The sequence below is a fragment of the Schistocerca serialis genome, chromosome 1 (assembly GCF_023864345.2).
Source record: "Schistocerca serialis cubense isolate TAMUIC-IGC-003099 chromosome 1, iqSchSeri2.2, whole genome shotgun sequence".
Taxonomy (NCBI): domain Eukaryota; kingdom Metazoa; phylum Arthropoda; class Insecta; order Orthoptera; family Acrididae; genus Schistocerca; species Schistocerca serialis.
This window is the reverse complement of record NC_064638.1, coordinates 66,831,812-66,847,399: the sequence shown is the minus strand read 5'-3', so window position 1 is coordinate 66,847,399 and position 15,588 is coordinate 66,831,812. Positions and strand designations below refer to the sequence as shown.

Below are 15,588 nucleotides of genomic sequence, written 5' to 3'. Positions count from 1 at the left end.
ACAGGTATGTATGGACCCAGAGTACAGAAGACAGTTGACGAGTACGCCAAGAAGTATACCAACGTTGTTATTACATCCTCCAAATCCGGTAAACTAACAACGGGTTTGGTCATGGACTTCTTGCGTAATGCTTTGCAACCATACGTACTAAAGAAAGAATTTCTCCTTCTGATCGACTCTTGGGGTGGGCAAATGAACACAGCGAGCAAGTTCCCATCTCCGGAGTTCGGATAGGTTGGTGTTAGTGGGAAGTATCCAGATAACCCGGACGGTGTAACACTGCGTCAAGATGTGCTGGCCGTGCACCAAGGCATGTTTAGCCACATGGTGATCCTCATTACCAACAAACACTGTCTGCCTGTGTCCATTCATGCGAATGGACAGTTTGTTGCTGGTCATTCCCACATAGAATGCGTCACAGTGTAGGCAGGTCAGTTGGTAAATCACGTGGGTGCTTTCACACATGGCTCTGCCTTTGATCATGTACACCTTCCGGGTTACATGACTGGAGTAGGTGGTGGTGGGAGGGTGCATTGGACAGGTTTTACACGGGGGGCGGTTACAAGGATAGGAGCCAGAGGGTAGGGAAGGTGGTTTGGGGATTTCATAGGGATGAACTAAGAGGTTACGAAGGTTAGATGGACAGTAGAAAGACACTCTTGGTGGAGTGGGGAGGATTTCATGAAGGATGGATCTCATTTCAGGGCAGGATTTGAGGAAGTCGTATCCCTGCTGGAGAGCCACATTCAGAGTCTGATCCAGTCCCGGAAAGTATCCTGTCACAAGTGGGGCACTTTTGTGTTTCTTTTGTAGGAGGTTCTGGGTTTGAGAGGATGAGGAAGTGGCTCTGGTTATTTGCTTCTGTACCAGGTCGGGAGGGTAGTTGCGGGATGTGAAAGCTGTTGTCAGGTTGTTGGTGTAATGGTTCAGGGATTCCGGACTGGAGCAGATTCGTTTGCCACGAAGACCTAGGCTGTAGGGAAGGGACCGTTTGATGTGGAATGGGTGGCAGCTGTCATAATGGAGGTACTGTTGCTTGTTGGTGGGTTTGATGTGGACGGATGTGTGAAGCTGGCCATTGGACAGGTGGAGGTCAACATCAAGGAAAGTGGCATGGGATTTGGAGTAGGACCAGGTGAATCTGATGGAACCAAAGGAGTTGAGGTTGGAGAGGAAAATCTGGAGTTCTTCTTCACTGTGAGTCCAGATAATGAAGATGTCATCAATAAATCTGTACCAAACTTTGGGTTGGCAGGCTTGGGTAACCAAGAAGGCATCCTCTAAGCGACCCATGAATAGGTTGGCGTATGAAGTTGTGGGTCAGGATGAAGGTAATGAGGAAAGAGGTTTTAGGTAGGGTGGCAGGTGATCGGCGTGAAAGGAAGTGCTCCATCGCAGCGAGGCCCTGGACGTGCGGGATATTTGTGTATAAGGAAGTGGCATCAATGGTTACAAGGATGGCTTCTGGGGGTAACGGATTGGGTAAGGATTCCAGGCGTTCGAGAAAGTGGTTGGTGTCTTTGATGAAGGATGGGAGACTGCATGTAATGGGTTGAAGGTGTTTATCTACGTAGGCAGAGATACGTTCTGTGGGGGCTTGGTAACCAGCTACAATGGGGCGGCCGGGATGATTGGGTTTGTGAATTTTAGGAAGTGGGCAGAAGGTAGGCATGCGGGGTGTCGGTGGGGTCAGGAGGTTGATGGAGTCATGTGAAAGGTTTTGTAGGGGGCTTAACATTCTGAGAATTCCTTGAAGCTCTGCCTGGACATCAGGAATGGGATTACCTTGGCAAACTTTGTATGTGGTGTTGTCTGAAAGCTGACGCAGTCCCTCAGCCACATACTCCCGACGATCAAGTACCACGGTCGTGGAACCCTTGTCCGCCGGAAGAATGACGATGGACCGGTCAGCCTTCAGATCAAGGATAGCCTGGGCTTCAGCAGTGGTGATGTTGGGAGTAGGATTAAGGTTTTTTAAGAAGGACTGAGAGGCAAGGCTGGAAGTCAGAAATTCCTGGAAGGTTTGGAGAGGGTGATTTTGAGGAAGAGGAGGTGGGTCCCGCTGTGACGGAGGACGGAACTGTTCCAGGCAGGGTTCAATTTGGATAGTGTCTTGGGGAGTTGGATCATTAGGGGTAGGATTAGGATCATTTTTCTTCGTGGTAAAGTGATACTTCCAGCAGAGAGTACGAGTGTAGGACAGTAAATCTTTGATGAGGGGTGTTTGGTTGAATCTGGGAGTGGGGCTGAAGGTGAGGCCTTTGGATAGGACAGAGGTTTCGGATTGGGAGAGAGGTTTGGAGGAAAGGTTAACTACTGAATTAGGGTGTTGTGGTACCAGATTGTGTTGATTGGAATTTTGAGGTTTTGGTGGGAGTGGAGCTGAAAGTGGGAGATTGAGTAGATGGGAGAGACTGGGTTTGTGTGCAATGAGAGGTGGTTGAGGTTTACTGGAAAGGTTGTGATAGGTGAGTGAGTTGCCTTTCCGGAGGTGGGAAACCAGGAGATTGGATAGTTTTTTGAGGTGAAGGGTGGCATGCTGTTCTAATTTGCGGTTGGCCTGTAGGAGGATGCTCTGAATAGCTGGTGTGGATGTGGGAGAGGAAAGATTGAAGACTTTTATTAAGGATAGTTGGCGGGTGTGTTCATTGGCTGAGTTGATGTGTAGGTGAAGGATTAGGTGGGTGAGGGCAATGGATTGTTCAGTTTGGAACTGGTATAGGGACTGATGGAAAGAAGGGTTGCAGCCAGAAATGGGAACTTTAAGTGTGAGGCCTTTGGGGGTTGTGCCAAATGTCAGACAAGCCTGAGAAAATAAAATATGCGAGCGTAATCTGGCTAGGGTGAAGGCATGTTTGCGGAGGGAATGTAAATAAAACTTAATGGGGTTGTTGTGGGGGTGTTGTGAGGGTGACATGGTATTAGAAGGTGGAAAGTTTAACATGAGGTTGAAATGAAAATGAAAGATAAAAATATATGGGGATAGATAAAGGTGAACTAGAAAGCAACTGGAGATCTGGTATGAAAAAAAGCGAAAAAGTGTTGGTTAAGTTGATCCTGTGGTGAACTTGGGTTGGTAGACAGTGATGTGCATAAAGGTTAGGTGGTTGTGTTGCCGCTAATGTGGCTCTCCAGCAGGGATACGACTTCCTCAAATCCTGCCCTGAAATGAGATCCATCCTTCATGAAATCCTCCCCACTCCACCAAGAGTGTCTTTCCGCCGTCCACCTAACCTTCGTAACCTTTTAGTTCATCTCTATGAAATCCCCAAACCACCTTCCCTACCCTCTGGCTCCTACCCTTGTAACCGCCCCCGGTGTAAAACCTGTCCCATGCACCCTCCCACCACCACCTTCTCCAGTCCTGTAACCCGGAAGGTGTACACAATCAAAGGCAGAGCCACGTGTGAAAGCACCCACGTGATCTACCAACTGACCTGCCTACACTGTGAGGCATTCTATGTGGGAATGACCAGCAACAAACTGTCCATTCGCATGAATAGACACAGGCAGACAGTGTTTGTTGGTAATGAGGATCACCCTGTGGCTAAACATGCCTTGGTGCATGGCCAGCACATCTTGGCGCAGTGTTACACCGTCCGGGTTATCTGGATACTTCCCACTAACACCAACCTATCCGAACTCCGGAGATGGGAACTTGCTCTTCAATATATCCTCTCTTCCTGTTATCCACCAGGCCTCAATCTCCGCTAATTTCAAGTTGCCGCCACTCATACCTCACCTGTCATTCAACAACATCTTTGCCTCTGCACTTCTGCCTCGACTGACATCTCTGCCCAAAGTCTTTGTCTTTAAATATGTCTGCTTGTGTCTGTATACGTGTGGATGGATATGTGTGTGTGTGCGCGCGAGTGTATACCCGTACATAACTGAATTACAAAAAACAAATAATAAAAAAAAGTTGCATGGCACGAGATTCGATCCGGCGACCTTCGGATTACGAAACCAAGCACTTACCGCTGCGCGACGACACTGTAGAAAATTATTAATCGTCATGATGTTTCTGTAGTAAGTTGAATTTAATTTGTATTAGGACAGTGAATATTTAAACTATGTATTCCAATAGGTTATTTGACAAAAAAGTTATCATCAAAGAGATGTTAATCAGCAACAGTATATTCTTTCACAATATCTAAAACAATCTGACAATGCTAAAGTAGTTTACAAATTCTATGGGTGCAGAAACCTGCTGGTTCTAACAATGTCATTAAACTAGTGTAGTTTGAAGAGCATTTTCATATAGAAATGAATTGCCTTGATGGTTGACTGATCAAGAGCGAGAAAGTCAAAAGTTTACGAGTATACGATCAGAGGGACAAATGCCTGAGAAATGACTTGCCTATCAATCTCCCGGATAATTTTGTTTCCCAAATTAACAGAGCGCATTATCATGCAGTAGCACACGTGATGTAGTTTTATTGGGCAATTTTCTTACACTGCAACTGAAATGTTGCAACAAATTATAGCTGTGATGGACACATTCTTGGGGAAATATTCATAATGCAAAACACACTTTCGGAGCTATCAGATTGAAAATATTATGTTCACACTACTCTTTGCTCCAGTTTACGTCTTTTGGTAGGGCTCCGCCTTTCAGTTCTTCTTAGGAAGTTAACGATAAAGGCATCATAATTCATCACCAGTAACAGTATTGCATAGGAATGTTCAATGAGTGACCTTATGATGTTCAACCAAAACTGCAATAATAGTCACTCCATTGATTTTTGTTGTTTCGAATTAGAGCATGAAGTACTCCTACTCCAGACTTCTGAACCTTGCCTGTTGAATGCAAATGTAGGATGGTGGTTAAATGATAACCCATCACTTATATCAGTAGTTGAGACTTCCTCAATTAGGAAAATTATTCATGCCAGAATGATCTTTGTTGAAACAGGAATATCTTTTTCTGGCACATTTTCCCCAAAAGCACGTGCTCCACACACAGTTAAAATCTTTAAGCTGCCTCATCTGCATTCACCCCTCTACTGTACCAAAAATAAATATTGTGTTGCAGGTGTAACACCTTTTTCCACCTGCGGCCCAATTTTGCGATGCCTAACTGTAGTTCATGTTTTTCAAGTGTGCAAAATCCAATGCTAAACTGCAAGATGACAGTTAATACATACACTGATAGCATCGTGCCATGTTCACCTGGGCAGTGCCCAATTTCAGGCGGTGGCAGAAGGTGGCGTCTGGCTGGTGGCCGGTAGCTGCTGCAGTGCGAGGAAACGCTTTGAGCATAAGCTGTTCTGATCGCGACGCAGCCATGAGATGTCCTGTGGAATTGTGTCTGGAAGTATTTGTTATTACTGGTGGGTTGAATGTGAAGTGAATTATTTTCAATGTTCAGTCAGACTCATAACTTTAGACAAGGGCCGAAATATGGTTTTAAAAGAAAGAGGTGATACAGTCGGACCGGAACACGTGACTATAAGTTTACAATGCACGCCTATTACCGCTAGACCACAGGCTCACGTAATACAACAACATATCGGTAGTAGACAACAGTTCCTCCTGATACTTCCACATCTTACAGTGTTGTCAGATTGTGCAGATTGCCAGACTTAGCATTGAATTGTCAGGGGCAATCGGTTTTATTGGCCATCTTAAGTGAACGACCTGGACTCAGTCTCTGTGGCGGCTGGTCGGTGGTCAATTTTTATGTCTAAGACTGTACATGTATGTACTGTTGAGTAAACAAAGGAATGTCACAGCAAGTTGCCTGATGAAGCAATTACTGAAACAATTCGAATTCCTGAGTCTTATATAGCTGCTGATTGAAAATACGGTGTTTGCAGGTGGTCTGCAATGTCAATCATTTTGATTTGTTACTGTACAAAAAACGTATTTTCAACAACGGAAAATCCAAGATGGAATGTAACAATGTTATGAAAAGAATAGTTGGTACTCACCATATAGCGTATTGCTGGATCGCAGACATGCACAACAAAAAGACTGTCAGCCAACAAGGCCTTCATCGGAGATGAAACACACACACACACACACACACACACACACACACACACACACACACACACACACACAAAATAAAGCAGTCTCTGGCTGCTGCAACTTTCTTTTATTTGATTGACTGGGGGTTTATCAAGGGACTGGACAACTATTTCAATTAACCAAGAAATTTGATTTCTAGAGGTTCACATTAGCAAGTGTTAATTGTGAAATTCAATTCAGTACAATTTGAAGACTTGCGTTTTGTTCCAAGCAGTAAATGAATAATGCTGGGCACTGATAAAAATTAAAATTACCTTATCATTTTGTCCATATTTTTATACCACATATGAGCATCTTGGTATGTGAAATCTCCTCCCATAGTCAACACTATATTGTTAGAACTGTAGTACTGAGATTGCAGCTCTGCATACTTAATAAAAGCTGATACCTGCTCACAAGAAGATGATTTATAATTACAGAACATATGTAAAATGTTTACTTTATGTATGGCATATCATATGCACTAAAACACTATATACTAAAAAATATATTATGTTTTTATCATTAGAAGAGACATAACTGACAACAAATCTGCAAAATTTAGCAGCAGTGCATAAAAAACAAGGTGAACCCTTCTGGGATTCAGTCATATAAAACGGCAAACTAAAGGATTTCTGAAAATAAGAACTTTTTAATTGTGTCTCTCCCTCCCCTGGGAACGTATTGATGGAAGAAAGAAGAAAAATAAAACATACACCAATATGAACAGCTCTGAGAGCTATGCAAAGGTCACTCACTCATAGGGTCTCATTAAGTAAGACTGGCAAAAAATTGAAGACATAAGAATAACGACCAAGAATAAAGGACATTGTGGAAATGGTGGATATGGTGTTATGGGCACTCAACAGTGTAGTCTTTAGCGGGTGGAAATGGTGAAGGCTCTAAAATTGGATTGGGAAGACATATCACACAAAGAAAGGATGGAAGATGGACAAAGTCAGTACTATGATGTAATCTCAGAGAAAGATTAAAATCACAAGGCAAATCACTATTAGGATAAAGAAATAGTAGAAAATAAAGGCTTTAACTGGCAGGGGGTGACAGGAGATGGAGAGGCATGGAAACTATTATTGAAATTGCATTCGTTAGAATAAGAATAAGGTGCTACATCTTGTAAAGGTTGAACTAGGTGAACAATAACTAAGTATGTGGCAAAAATATGATCAAATACAAGAAACTGAAGGCGTAGAATAAATTTAATACACCAAATGTAAGAAGCATATGAATTTTATGCTCAATGACAAATCATTGTATCTTTTCAGAATATATGTCAAAAATGTGTGCAACAAAGAATTAAGTAGAACTAATAATATCTTCTACATTTGTTGGTAAAACTTCACAGGTTGACAACAGTTCTGAAAACACAGACTACTGTACTTTCAGAATATGACCAGCATTATTTTTAGGCAGTGGAAATGAAACTACACATTAAATTTCCTTCTCACTCATTAAATGATTATTTTCTTTTACTTATTTATTTCCTTTCAGTATAGTACCTGTATTAAGATGATTTTATCTTCTGAGACAATTCTAAGTTCACCATGAAAACAAATTTTCCTTCACTATCTTTCATTCTCTATCTCTTCTGTTCTCTCTCGTCTACTTGAGAAAAAATGTACAAAGATGAGATTACTCACTTTATTTTCCATTTTTAGTACTTTTGATTCTATTTTTCTACCATTCCTACCTCCTTTTCCTCCAACTTTGATCAGTGTTCCAGCTGCTGCCCTTCCAGGGATGCAAATGAGACAAGGTATACATCAGAGCAAGCTCAGATCCAGGTGGGGGGAGGCAGGGCAAACTGGGGTATCTGCCCCGGGCAGCAATTTCAGGGGGCACCAAATTCACATTCTTGAACAAAAAACCCTTGTTTCACAAAGCACCTAGCATCCAGTGCACATTGGTCTATTGATTATTCATATGATTTCGAAATGCATCCCAATTGGTTTTTGAATATTTTTGAACACATTCTAAGTTCATTTCTGAACAAATCATAAGTTGATTTTTGAATACATGCATAGAGTTTGTTATGTCTCTGCCAAGGGATTCCCGTCACGTCTAGAAATAAAAAACTTTCCCACAGATAAAACAGGATGGGGCCACACGAGCTGAACCGAATAAACCCTAACGGGTGAACGCCAATCGCTGTTTGTTTATGTGGTTGATTGGGTGTGCAAATGATCAGGGTTGTTATAATTATTAGCAAAATCCATAGGTTCACATTACAGTAAAAAAATAAATGACTAATAAGAAAAACAGGTAAGAAAGATTACATACAATCTACTCTGTGTATCCAAGAAAATGAAATTTTGACATAATTTTTTTTTTTTTTTTTTGCTAGATTGCTACACTACCAGTTATACAGTCACTGGTTAGCAGCCCCTTCAAGGTCTATTCTCAAAAATAGTGCAGAAAATGCATTGTACGAACACATAATAATGTCCAACAAGAGAATAAATGCAGGATAACTAAACTGGTGATTCTGGCAGGGTTAGTGAAGTCAACTGGAGGATAAGTTTTGACACTGGCAGAAATAGTTACAGAATTAGTGATGACAACATTGTTTGTTAGAACGAAGAAGAAGAAACAGGGACATCAGAAATTATATGGAAGAATATGACAATTCCAAATTTATATAAAAATTTTGTACTGCTACTTTTCGATCTCATGCTTAAGAAACTGGAGCGTATAAATGAAATGTGAAACTATTTCCTAACATAAAACTTTTCGCTTGTAGCAGGCCAAATAGGAATCCGATACTGGTACTTCATGAATTATATTCTGTCTTATTATTTATGTAAATGAGGTACATAAAAATAACCATTTAAGACAAAACAGCCTAGCTCAATTGACATGTGTTACATTGCTGCAAAATTAGAAAGGCCTATTTCATTTTACCTAGCAGACAGTGACAAAATACACATAATCAAATCGAGAAACCACGTTTGTCTTGGGTACTATTTGTATTAACAGCTTTTTCAGTATTGGACAGCGAAATGTTTATTTTTCATGTGACAAAACATTTGACGAACTTTGATGAGGTAATAGATTCTTTCACAGAAAGGAAAGTACACAATGTAAAGCTGTAGCAAGATTAGAGAGAAAAAAATGCTGAGAGCTAAAGACTAAAACAATGTGTATGTCTTGCTTGACTTTTGTCTTCCTGGTTTTATGTTTCCTATATTTAATAAAATGTCACACAAGAGAGAAAGTATTTAGCTAAATGGCAACAAGAGTGCAAATTTATTGAAGAGTTCTTTTCCTCCCAGTCACAAACAATCCAACCCAGTATTAATTGGGAGTTTTTAAACGGGTGTAGGATGTCAAACTGACAAACTGGGAGCACAAGAGGCGCCACAAGACACTAATTTCCACAGTCCTGTATGCAGGTTTGATGGCTTCCATTACAAAATATAGATGTTGAAATTCCACAGACTGAATTACAGTGACGTGCTATATAAGAATGATGTGTGAAAAGGGGTGGCACTGCACTGTGGCACACTTAAGACTGAACACCACAACTTACCTTTCCTCAAACACATATATAACTCTCTCCAGAAAGATGTGCACTATAAAATGAACATATTTTTGAAAAATCGATTTTTTTTTAATTTTTGACATCCTATCTCAAACGCTGGAGGGGGTTGGGAGGGCAACACTATCAAGTTTTTGCCCCAGTTCAGAGATATTGAAGATCCAGGGTTACGTCAGCCACAAATTAATCCACATAGCTTAACTAACAATTAAATTCACTTGTTATATTCTATTTGTGATTATACACATGTTACAAATGAACAAAAAAATTAAGAGAGGATGCATTACTTCCAAGGAAGCTGTAGTCTCTGTTATGATAAATTAGTGCCTTTACCATCTGCCCCCATAGCTGTGTGGTCAGCATGTCTCAGTCCCATACAGTGGGCCTGGGTTCAATTCCCAGCCAGATCGGAGATTTTCTCTGCTTGGGGACTTGGTGGCGCGTCGTCGTCGTCGTCGTCGACACACAAGTTGCCCATTGGGGCATCAACTGAATAGACTTGCAACTTGGCAGCCAAACTTCCCTAGGTGGGGACTCACAGCCATCAAAACCATGTGATCATTTCATTTTCCATGTCTTTACCTACATATGGATTCATGGTGAGACTGACCTGCTAATTTACCTCTGAGGGGTAGATGTACAAACAATTATGGGCATGGGAACCAGGATGGCTACTTCCTACGCCAATCTTTTCATGGAATCTTCGTTGATCCATTATGGATCATGGGATGACAGCTGGCATGAACTTCTTGATGCAATAATTTACCAACAGCCGTAAGTATTGTAGAAATTTATTTTATTAACTGGTTGGAGGGGAGCTTTCCTGGGATTCATTCGTCTCCAACCCCTCGTTTGGTTTGGATACAATGACGACATCTTTGCCATATGGACCAACACCTTTACCCCATTTCTTCAGTCTCAGCATTACATCTCAATAGCTATTCCTTTCTTCATTTCCGTTTAGTTTTCTGTATGTTATTTTCTGATTCTTCTATTCCTCCCTCCCCCCCAATTCTATCACATGCACTTATCTTTTACTCTAATTAACTTGTGCACAATGTTTTGTTAATGATTTCTGTCTTGCAAATTACTATATTTTCAACTTTTAAGCTCTCAGGTTTTCTAATCTCATCCACCTCAGTCCCCAACAATCAATCTTTCCTTCCCACCTCACCTGTAAGTCTCCCCTTACCTAGGATTCTGGGTGACTTTTCCAAACTCTCCCCATTTCTTAAACCTCACCAGTCCATTTCCTTCACCCTCCCCTCCCCCCCCCCCCCCTGCTTCTGCTCCCCCTCCTTCCTTTCCCTTCAACTCTTCTGCCAGAGGAAGCCACTGAATCTGAAAGCTAGCAAATTTCAGTACCTTTATGTGAGTGTTCTTCTGCCACCACTTTGTGAGTAGATTTATTATCCATCAAATAACATTATATTTTCAAGTATTTATTATTTTCATTTAGGTCATATTTACATGACAATACTGATATCTGTCTGGCAAAGAACACAAGTTGTATGCAAGCTGCATGAATAAAAGGTTGTTTGGAATTGTTACTTCTCATGCTATTAACATGAGTTTTATATAGCTCTTTCACAATTGACTTGTAAAACTCGTAGATCAGAGTAGCATATAAGCATTCTGTAGCAACAGTACAACCTTCTACACTTAATTGTAACTGAAACCAGAACAATGAAAAGCATAAGAAGTAGCAATTTTTTTAATATTCTGCATTACATTTCGACAGTTGGGGAATAGCAGAAAGCAAAGCATAACAAAGGAATTCACAGTTAAATCACTGACTAGTTTTTAAACAGCAGTGAAGGATGCAAAAATGCAATTTTATGAACTAATGGTGATAGTGAAAAAAAAAATCAACAAATCATAAAATAAAGATAGAAAACCTAATTCATGAGAAAGTAAGTACAGCTTGAAGAGGATGGCGGGAAGGGGAGTGGGAGTATTCAATAGGAAAACATATGGAGCAGAATAAGATATGGAAATGGATGCACATGGTTCACCACCCATGAATGGAGATAAATGGCAACAAGTAATCACTTTACCCTTTCATCAACATTGTAGTCAGGACTTTCCTTGTCATCTATGATTGGTTCATCAGCACACAAAACATCAAAGCAGAATCCTGGAGGCGGACTATAAGTGTTGAACAAAACACTGGTAAACAGCTCGCTTGCCTTTCCTGTTGAAAAGAGTAGGATGACATTATTGTAATATTGCTGTATTAGTGATCTGAAGAAAGAAAACATTGCACTAAAATAATCAACTATGTGAGAAATTCTTTCCCAGTATTAATGTATCTCCTACATTTGTGGCAAAGAACTATTACATACTTTCTAGAAACAATTGTGATACTCTACAGTAACAAAAAAGCCTAGAATATTTATCATAATCTAAAAATTTTGTAATTATTATTAAGTCCACTATGTTTGCATGGATGTAACATAACTGTCTTAACTGAGGGGAGGGGGGGGGGGGGGGGAGGCAATAGTTTTGCTGTAGATTGTGCAATTTGCTGAATTATTGAGTATAGAATTTGTCTACGAACTCTGTTAAAGCAAACACCAACCTAGCATTCACAGACATATTGAATCACAGTCATTTTGGAATCAGAATTGCACTCGAGTCTGCCCAGGATGAGGTTCATTTGAATCATACTGTGACACATTGTGCAAAAGAAATAGCTTCACTACTATGCCCACAACTGTGTTTCATTCGTGTTGACACATAAGTGAAATACACAGATAGAATGGGTTCTGGTCCATAGAACTAAGAAAAATTAGATTAGATATCTTATGAACACTGCGACATTACTTTGAACTGGAATGAAAAACAGAATTTCAAAATGTTACAGCAAAATTCAGAGAAAAAAGCTCACTCAGAATGCTGTATCACAAGACTCCAGTAAGCTTTTTCTATCTGTGTATATTCTTAATGAACTTTCAAAATCTTCCATTCTTTCTTTCTATCAGTTTACTTCCAATTTCCAATGAAATTAGGGTATTTTCAAAGTAGTGATGCCACTCCAATACCCTGTGTTGTTGTTGGGCATGCCACTTGACAAACCTCTCTCTACTGCCATCTCAAAGAAATTTTTAATATTGATAAACAACTTGCTAGTTTAAATAAGACTTAAGAACGAAATTCTACGATACAAGCACGGAAATATACACAGTTTACTTGGTGACTGAATGGAAATTTAACATTGGGTTTCTGTCTGGTATCATCTTCATAATTGTTCAAAATATTTTCAAGTAAGCTGACAGGATGGCAATCCACAATACCATGTTTTAAACATTATTATTCCGATGATGTCGTCGGTTTCTACTTAACCCTACCATCTTTTACCCATGAAAATACTGGGACCCCTGAAAAGCTGTGATAAGCTAATCAGCAATTTCTTAAATACTGTAACATGTGTGGGACTCAGTATGTAAAACCTGACTATTTAAATTTCTTGCAGAAATTACGGGGAAGTATCAAGTCAACCCTCCATTACTGTAATTAATGTGAAAGCTCTGTGGTCTTCAGTATCTGAGCTTTGATTTAGTGACATCTGCCGGCCGGGATGGCCGAGCAGTTCTAGGCACTACAGTCTGGAACTGCGCGAGCGCTACAGTCGCAGGTTCAAATCCTGACTTGGACATGGATGTGTGTGGTGTCTTTAGGCTAGTTAGGTTCAAGTAGTTCTAAGTTCTAGGGGACTGATGACCTCAGAAGTTAAGTCCCATAGTGCTCAGAGCCACTTGAACCATTAATGACACCCGTTTAACAAAACATGTTGAGACTGGGAATGTTTTACATTTTTAAATACATGTTTATACAAACAGAACATTAATGTGTGAGATACATTCCACAACAGTTTAAAAATCTATTTATTTATTTACTTAGTTACTTTATTTGGCAAAAAAAGAAGAAACAAACTTTCATTTGTCTCATTTATTGTGCTGTAGCCTGCACGATATCAAAGTTCCCACTCTGTGCAATCATATAGTATGTTGTAGTGCAAATTTTATATTAAAGTTCTTAACCACACTTTTTTTCTTTGAGGAAATGTTATTTTTATTTTATGTTGGAACAAAAGCTGCATTTGCGTGTAGACGTAACAGCAGTGTTCACACAAATGACAACGCACCACATCAAATGCCAACAAGACTAGTTAAACTTTGTAGTCTGTCTTCTCTGCCCACAGAGACCACAAAAATGTTATAAGAATAAGTGGGGTAAGAATTGATCCAGCACACCTCATTGCAAGAAATTGAAAAAATTACTTGCTTTTTTAATTAGAAAGACAGTGTAAAGAATATTCAGAACGTATCTGCGTTCCAGCTAAAATTCTGGCAGCGCAGGAAACAGAAACAAAAAAAAAAAAAAAGAGACTGTCCCATTTTCTTTGCAAGATGAGTTCCAGCTGGCAGGTGTACTTCTACTGTTCACTGAGAGCAGAAAAATAGGCGACAATGAAATTAAATTATTCTGCATTGTTGTTCTTACATAGCACAGTTAGGTTGAGTAATCCAAGTTGGTCATTTCACCGCTCCATGTTTATAGGAATAATCTTCTTTGCGCCGGCCGGTGTGGCCAAGCGGTTAAAGGCGCTTCAGTCTGGAACCGCGCGACCGCTACGGTCCCAGGTTCGAATCCTGCCTCGGGCATGGATGTGTGTGATGTCCTTAGGTTAGTTAGGTTTAGGTAGTTCTCAGTTCTAGGGGACTGATGACCTCAGATGTTAAGTCCCATAGTGCTCAGAGCCAATCATCTTTGCTCGTGTGCTGTGTTTAAAGTAAAAGGCTTTGTGCTCATATGCAGTGTAGTACAATTGGAACTGGATACAGTCTTACAGTCTTTCTTTCTTTCCTTTTACATTTTTTTTTCTTTTGTTTTGACTGTTTGCTGACAATTTTGTAAGTGCCTTAATATGAATAACAGTGAAAAAAAGCAAACGTGCAAAATTAAGTGGGACAGCATTTTGGAAATTATCGAAGGAAAGCCAAGAACGAGAAGCCAATGTTCTAAAAAGTCTTGGCAGAGTAGATAAATTTTTCGCGAAAAATGTTGCTGGTTCGACTTTGAGATCAAGTAGTATGGATGACGTTTCTGGCACTGCAGCTGTTGTAAAAGAAGTAAATACAGACAGAACAAAAAGTTAAAAATGACGAAAAGCACACTGTTCCTGATTTTGATTTCTACGAAAAACTAAGTGTCGAGTCAGACATTACAAAAAGAAATACCCTCATTAGTGATGATCCTGCAGAATGGTGTGTCAATGAATCAACATTGTCTTACAACGTGGCATTAATCAAAATTGTAATGGTGATTTTTCTAATTCAAGAAGATCAATAGGCAATAAAACCAGATATTTGAATAAAAATGTATTTTACCATAAACTTTTAAATGGCGAATCAACTCTGCATGATTTTCTAGTATACTCCTGTAGCACCGGTGCTGTTTTTTGTGCACCATGTAAATTGTTCAGAGGTAAGGCCACGATTGCTACTAATGGTACTGCAGATTGAAAAAATATTTCTAATATTTTATCTCATCATGAGAATTCACTTGAACACAAAAATTCTGAGTTATCACTCTTAAAAAGAAAAAAGTCACTTGGAACAATACATAACCATTTCAAGTCATATGTTGAGACAGAAAAAATGTACTGGCGCATGGTGTTGAAAAGGGTGTTTGCAGTAGTGAAGAAGCTAGCAAGTCGTGGACTTCCCCAAAGTGGAAACGTTGAAAGATTCTATTCATTACATAATGGTCAATTTATAATGTCTCTTGAAATTATAGCCGAGTTTGATCCTTTTCTCACAGAGCACATTGAGCGATATGGAAATCCAGGGCAGGGACATACAAGTTATCTCTGTTCGACAATCTGTAATGCAATAATAGAGCTTCTTTCTGAACGAATAAAAAGAATTATCAAAAGTGAAATAAAACTGCCAAATATTTCTATATAATAGTAGATTCTACTGCGGACATTTCACATATTAATCAATTATCTTTCA

The 15,588-nt window shown here is 39.9% G+C and overlaps 1 protein-coding gene across 2 annotated transcripts in view; it reads right to left on the bottom strand.

Moving 5' to 3' along the window:
• The window catches only part of LOC126461477 (lysosomal alpha-mannosidase-like), a 148,453-nt gene that overhangs the window by 49,375 nt on the left and 83,490 nt on the right, over positions 1-15,588 (bottom strand). Inside the window, exons 6-7 of one of the 2 annotated variants that reach the window (XM_050095999.1) lie at positions 11,626-11,762; positions 6,288-6,421 (exon numbers count right to left, since the gene is read on the bottom strand). In XM_050095999.1, coding sequence (XP_049951956.1) covers positions 6,288-6,421; positions 11,626-11,762 — 271 coding nt within the window. The remainder of the gene's footprint in view (positions 1-6,287; positions 6,422-11,625; positions 11,763-15,588) is intronic. The other variant, XM_050096000.1, reaches the window with a different exon arrangement.